The 6,357-nt window shown below is 48.1% G+C and overlaps 1 protein-coding gene across 1 annotated transcript; it reads right to left on the bottom strand.

Annotated features, from left to right (window-relative positions):
* Nucleotides 1–5,098: 5,098 nt before the first annotated feature.
* Nucleotides 5,099–6,154, bottom strand: Atoh1 (atonal bHLH transcription factor 1). The gene has a single exon (XM_051203172.1). It carries the CDS (start codon nucleotides 6,152–6,154, stop codon nucleotides 5,099–5,101), a length of 1,056 nt encoding a protein of 351 aa, XP_051059129.1.
* Between the last annotated feature and the right edge of the window lie 203 nt (nucleotides 6,155–6,357).

Below are 6,357 nucleotides of genomic sequence, written 5' to 3' on the forward strand. Positions count from 1 at the left end.
CTAGCTTCCTTCATCAGATCTCTAGACTCCGCAGTTCGTACCTTTTAAAGTGACCCCAGACTTCCACTTGATAGTGTGTATAGGTCTGCCTTCAGGTGGAGGAACCTCTGGGCTTGGGGAACTGCCTGAGCTTGTACAATGGGTCTTGCCTCCTCAGAGACTTAGCACAGAATTTCAAATTGTTTGGGACCAAAAAAGGCAGACCCGACCCTGGATATAGAGGAACCTAAAATCTGTGTGCTCTCGGACGGTCTTCTTTTAAAAGCAAAAGACCAAAAGACGAACAAGTGTGATTCACTAGGGGAAGACAACATCTATGGACCAAGGTCGTTTCTATTCTCCTCTAAACTCGGGATCGGAATAGTAATTTAAAAAAAAACGGCTCAGAGTAGCACAGAGTGGGGGGAAATAGTATCTTGAGGTGGAAAGCGGAGTGAGTCTCCAAGGCAGCGGGGCTCTACGCCAGGCGGCTGGAGGGGAGCGTTTCTTGCCCCGCTCACTTGGGATGCTCTGGCTTCCTGCTCTTCCCTGGTTCACTGCTTCAGGTGCCACAGCTCTGGCGCTCTCCCGCTGCTGTCGCGGTCCCCTATCCCCTCCCCTAGGCTTTGCTGGACTCAAGATTCAGCAAGCTCCTTTTCTGGCGGGGCGGTTGCGGGGAAGTGCAGTGGGCAGTGGCGGCTCCCGCTGCGCAGCTGGGGACCAGAGGGGCCCTGGCAAGTGCGGGGGGCGGCGAGAAGCTCTGGCTTCTGTAAACTCTGCCGGTGGGGGGCAGAGCAAGGCTGTCTACGAGGAGGAGGCAGAGGTTGAGGAGGCCGGGGAGGGTGACGACGGTGTTAAATGTGGCCTCGCAGCTCCCCGGGGAGCGGCCTGAAAGCGAGTGCGCTCACCAGCTGACAGCGCGTGCTCCGCTCCAGACGCTCCGCACCGGGGCCAGGAGTCTCTGCCAGCCCCTCTATTGTCAGCCGCTCTCTAATTAAGAAACACTCACGTTACGGCAAACTACCCCCACGCTTCTTGGTTCCTGTCCTTTCCTTTATCTTCCCCCGATTTCTCTCCTCCCCTGCCTCTCCCCAGCGTCCTAGGGTTTAACCCATTCTCCGCTCTCTTAGCCCTTTCCAGTTAGGAGCCTAGACGCGAGGGGATGACTTCCTGCCTGGGAGGTCCCTAGGCCTGGTGGTCAGACTAGACGAAAAGTACTCAAGGCTTTATTTTAGATTCTCCCTCCCACCCCTCACCCCCGTGTCCTACCCACTCTCAGGAAAAGAACTTCAAACATTTCAGCTAACACCTGTCCTTGGCCCATGGTCTTTGCCTCTCTTCAGCAAGCACGGATTTTCCTAGACTGAAATGGAGTCTAGAATGTAGCTGGCGAGTGGCCCTGTTCTTTTCCTGTCACTAGAGTTTGCAGCAGATCAGATGGAGCGGATCATCTTTTTTCTCGAAGTTTTTGAGTTAGCAGAGATCTGTGCTACAAAACACACTTCAGTAAAATTACAACTTTTTGGCTCTGTTTTAAATTTCTATAATCAACAGAAAGACCTCTCGAAAGCCATGGTCTTCTGCTGGTTCAGAATGAGGAAATTACTCCCCCCCCCTTTCTGGTAGATCTGCCATTAGCAATGTCCCATGAAGAACGTGTTAAAGTTGACAGTTGCCAAAAAAAAAAAAAAAAAAAAAAAAAAAATCTTCCTTCAGCTCTCCGTGAAATCAAATAAGTTTCCAAAAGTGTGGTGAGCCAAAACCCTCTACAAATAAAAATGTTGGTTGGCTGAGGGCAAAGATAGAATATAAAGCGATTTGCTTAAAGTATAGAAAACTGGAAAACACCAGCAGCGTCCCAAAGAACTAACCCGATTTATCTATCTTCATTACTATAAGAAGCGCTGACTCTTTGTTTGTTTGGGTGATATTAAGCATGCCTAACTTGCGTACATAGTTGATGCCTCTGCTAGTATCTTAGATACTTGGATCTGACTTTGGAAGGTAGAAGCTAATTGCTAATAATGGAGAGAAAGGAACCAGTCAGCATGGCGGGAGCGGTCTGGCATATGGGGAATGAGCGCCCAGAAATACTCAATATTCAAGTTTCCAAAATATTAATGAGATTATAGCAACCTGCAGCTATATGTTACAGCTTGTTAGTGGAGTGTAAGAAAGGGCGCTGCCAAACGTTTGTTATGCAAACTTCATTGCGGAACCTTGGAGTGGACCTCTTTCAAAGAAATGTCAGCATTAAAAAAAAAGAAGAAGAAAGAAAGAAAGGAAAAAGAGAGAGAGTGAAAGGGAAAAGGAAGAAAGAAAAAAGAAAGAAGACGAAAGAAGAGGTTAAAGTTCTAATTTGAACTTCAAGGACTCAATTTGCCACAAAATAGTCTGATTTTGTTCTCATCTGAGTGAGATAGAAGAATTTTTCATTGCTTTTCAATCAACATAATATACAATTGAAGCTTAATAGTCTGCTATGGTTGTTTCCCTCCTGAGAAGAATCAAACAGGACCTCCTTACTGGAAAAGTTGAAGCCAAGTTCTGCTCACTGTAGCAGCAGTAGCCCATCTGGACCTTTAGACAGACATGACTCTGGATCATTCATTTTGTTGAAGAAGAAATTTGTGAGACCCTGATCTGGCGACCATGAGCACAGAGGCATTGGTATTTTCTGCCTGCGTGATTAGCTGTAGGTTTACCATCTATAAAAAGCTCTGTGAAGGAAGATGCTTCCTGTGTCATTCCCATTTTCTTAGAGTCAACAAAAATAACGTTTCCTCGTTGGGTTGGCTGACAAAAGTGTATATGGGTGGTTTTATAAATTGGTTGTTCTTTGGAAGGAAAAGCACTTTTCTTTTCCTATCTTGAATTTCTAGCATGTAAGAGAATACTAACCACCATGCCCACACCAATGCACACACACCAAGTCAAATAGCATAAGAGATGGTGCTTTTATCCCGAAACATGATTGTCTGTTTTTGTCTGGTGTGTATATTAAGAGAGAAATGGAAATGAATCAAAAGGAATCTCCCCCCAGCAGTTCAAAGAGTCCTAGTGCTTATCTGACTAGGTGCAAAGGATTATCTGGGGGGCAGGTGCATTGTTCTTGCCCCTGGAAAGTGTCACTAGCCACCATCCACCCCTCCTAAGGAGCTGGCTGGCACTGCTCAACTTCCCTGGACAGGCTTTCACTGAAAGTCACCATACCCTGAGTTCTGCAATTCTGCCGCAATGAAAGAGAACCTGTAATGCTTTTTCTACAGCTGCAGGCTGTGGAGTTTCCCATGTACCCAGATGATGGGAGTAGGGTACAAGAGTCAGCAAACTAACCTCCCCTCATTTTATGGGGTTCCTCCAATTTGTTGTGCCAATGACGACAATGGATTCACTTATAACCCACCCCTCGAATTCAGTGATCTGTATCTGGCAAAGTATTCTGGAACCTTAGTTTAGTGAATAGTGCTACACCCAAATTAGCCAATCAAATACATCATAAAAGTTCAGATTTCTACTCTTTACATATGCACGCTGCATTAGTTTTCCCGAGATCTCTAATCTTGAGACCCCAGAATAGAATCTATCCCATATGGAAACCAAGAATGAATGTCATAGCTCACTGTAGTTTCTTCAGCTGACTTTAGAATATACTTGACTGATTTACTCTGGGTGCGGGGGTGGGGTGGGGTGGGGATGGAGTTGGGGGGCAGGGGATGGGGGTTAAAGACAAAGGTCAGTTCTGAGTTGGAAGATGTGAAAATCTGGATTGGCAGTCAGCAGTATTAAAGCAAGTGCCACTCTTCTAGCTTCTAGTTATTGAAGCAATGGTTGCCAACTTATCTTTCCACTCAAGTTCTTTTCCGTTGTCCCCTTTCCTTCTCGTAGGTTTCCCTCCCCACAGAGAACTTGGGTTGTGTTGTATATCTGAAAAGTTTTCAGCTAATTCTTGTGAGAACAAACAGATAATCGCAATGATATCAACCAGAGCCGTGGAGACCAAGTCACCAGCTTCTTCCAGAGATTGTTGACTTGAGCAATAAGAAGACTGAAGGATCCTGGCCACCCAGACGTGAACCATTTGGCAAAGCTGGGCATGTTTGACCTCAAAATTTATTGGTATATCCGATGCTACCTGAAGTTACCAGGTTTGCAATATTCTTCACAACAGCAAATCTCATAACCTCATTCTTTTCAAGTCACTTACAAATTATTTTTAGTGTTTTATTGGAATAAAATACATGACAACTAAAGGTATTTTTTAAGTTTATTTTATCATTTGTAAAAGAACATACATAAAGCAATGGCAACTGGGTTTGCTAAATCAAAATAAAATGATTTCGAGTAGAAAATATAAAAAACAAACAAACAAAAACAAGTAGAAATACGTCCAAATATTCAATAATAAATAAGTTTTCTAACATTAACAAAGCAAAAAAAAAAAATGACCAAAGTGACTTTGACACTACATGTTTTTGTGTTAATTTTCATTTGTAAAAACAAAAATTCGCAAAGAGTTTAAGGATTTATGAGTGGCTGTGTTTACAATCAAAAGTTGGTCTGCAATTGGCAGTTGAGGTTCTTCGAGACGGAGCAGCAGCTCGTGATGAAGTGCGTGTGTTCTGGGTCCACTAGATACACTTGGCGTTTATGCTCTACAAGAGACCCTTATCTGGTCCCGTGTTCTTCTAACAACAGTCCATATTAAGTAAAACACCGAACCTCGGTCTTAAAGCATTTGGAAAATAACTTCGAAGACTAGATTAACTCCCTTACTTATGAGTGAGCGCAACACACGAGAATGAACACCGGGGGTATAAACTAGAAGAAACCCAGACCAGAGACAGAGATCTGACTTTTTAGCAGCGTATTGGCAGCATGGACTATAAAACGATGCCACGTACAGGTACATATAATGACACGGCGTCTACATACAGAGGAAGCAGAAGGTAGGAGGCAAGGGGTTTGGAAGAGCTGCAGCCAACTGAAGACACGTCGTTGCTAACAACGACCACCACAGAGCAAAAATAAAAGGGTGCGGGGATCTTTGCCTCGGGGTCCCCCGCGCTGGAAAGGGCATTTGGTTGTCTGAGTTTTCCCGGAGCCATCGGTCGCTTCCCTAACTGGCCTCATCAGAGTCACTGTAATGAGAGTGGGGGGAAAACTCTCCATCGCTTCTGTGGGATCTGGGAGATGTTTTGCTACTGTCCTCCTGCACTGGCTGCAGGATGCTCCCGGGCAAGGAAGGCGACAGGTCCTTCTGTGCCATCATCGCTGTTAGGGCCCGGTCCTCGAAAGATGGGAAGTGTAAAGCGTTCAGCTGCACCGAGTAAGCCCCGGCTGAAGCTGAGGAAGAGAAGCGAGTCCGGCAAGCCCCGGGTGGGGTGGGTCGTGGGCCACCTCCCTGGGCCGGCTGAGCCCCGACTGCCGCGGAGGCGCCAGCTCCGGCTTCATAAGTGGCAGCGGCGCGAAGGTGATGGTGGTCATTTTTGCAGGGGGCTGCTGGTGGCGGTGGCTGCTCTCCGACACTGGGAGTCTGCAGCAACTCTGACAGGGCATTGATGTAGATCTGGGCCATCTGCAGGGTCTCGTATTTGGACAGCTTCTTGTCGTTGTTGAAGGACGGGATAACATTGCGCAGCTGGTCGAAGGCGTGGTTGAGCCCGTGCATCCTGCGCCGCTCCCTGGCGTTTGCTGCCAGCCGCCTTTGCTTCTGTACCCCGTTCACCTGTTTGCTGGAAGGGGCTCGCTGGCGGCTGCAGCCCAGCTCGTCCACCACGACCCCGCCTTTCAGCTTGCACAGTTGCTCCCGCACTTTCACCGGCCCGGGGCTCTTGCTGAGGCCGCCGCAGCCGCTCCTTCTTACCAGCTCGCCCTGGCCGTCAGCCTCGTCCCGGGGTGCCGCGGCCTCGGAGGCACCCAGCTCTGGAGAATGCAGCAGATACTGGGCGGCGCGTGCCGTGCAGAGGCCCTGCAAAGTGGGAGTCAGCCAGGCGCGTGGGTCGGTGCTGTCCAGGAGGGACAGCTCTGTCGGGTACACAGGATGGTCTCTCGCCTGCAGGGTAGCAGGTGGCTGTGGCGGCAGCTGCGGGAGGTGATGCGGCTGGGAATGGCGGTGGTGGTCCCCCAACTCCTTCACCTCAGCCCACTCTTCTGCGTGCAGCAGGCGGGACATCGCACTGCAAGGGCTCGGAGGTGCCGTGTTGAGAGGAGGTGCTGGCAACCCAGGTCAACGAAGGGGAAAAGCCCCAAACAACAACAAAACCCTTTCTAGTCTCTTCTGCAATGTCTGATTCTTTTTTTTTTTTTTTTTCCTCCTCCTCGACCCTCCCCCTCTCACTCGGAGATCACACACCAGGTCGCGTGCAACGAAGCTTC

The sequence above is a fragment of the Phodopus roborovskii genome, unplaced genomic scaffold (assembly GCF_943737965.1).
Source record: "Phodopus roborovskii unplaced genomic scaffold, PHOROB, whole genome shotgun sequence".
Lineage (NCBI taxonomy): Eukaryota > Metazoa > Chordata > Mammalia > Rodentia > Cricetidae > Phodopus > Phodopus roborovskii.

Bases quoted from the DNA above. Each gene is read 5' to 3' on its own strand.
- Atoh1 (XM_051203172.1), bottom strand. From the start codon at position 6,154: ATGTCCCGCCTGCTGCACGCAGAAGAGTGGGCTGAGGTGAAGGAGTTG.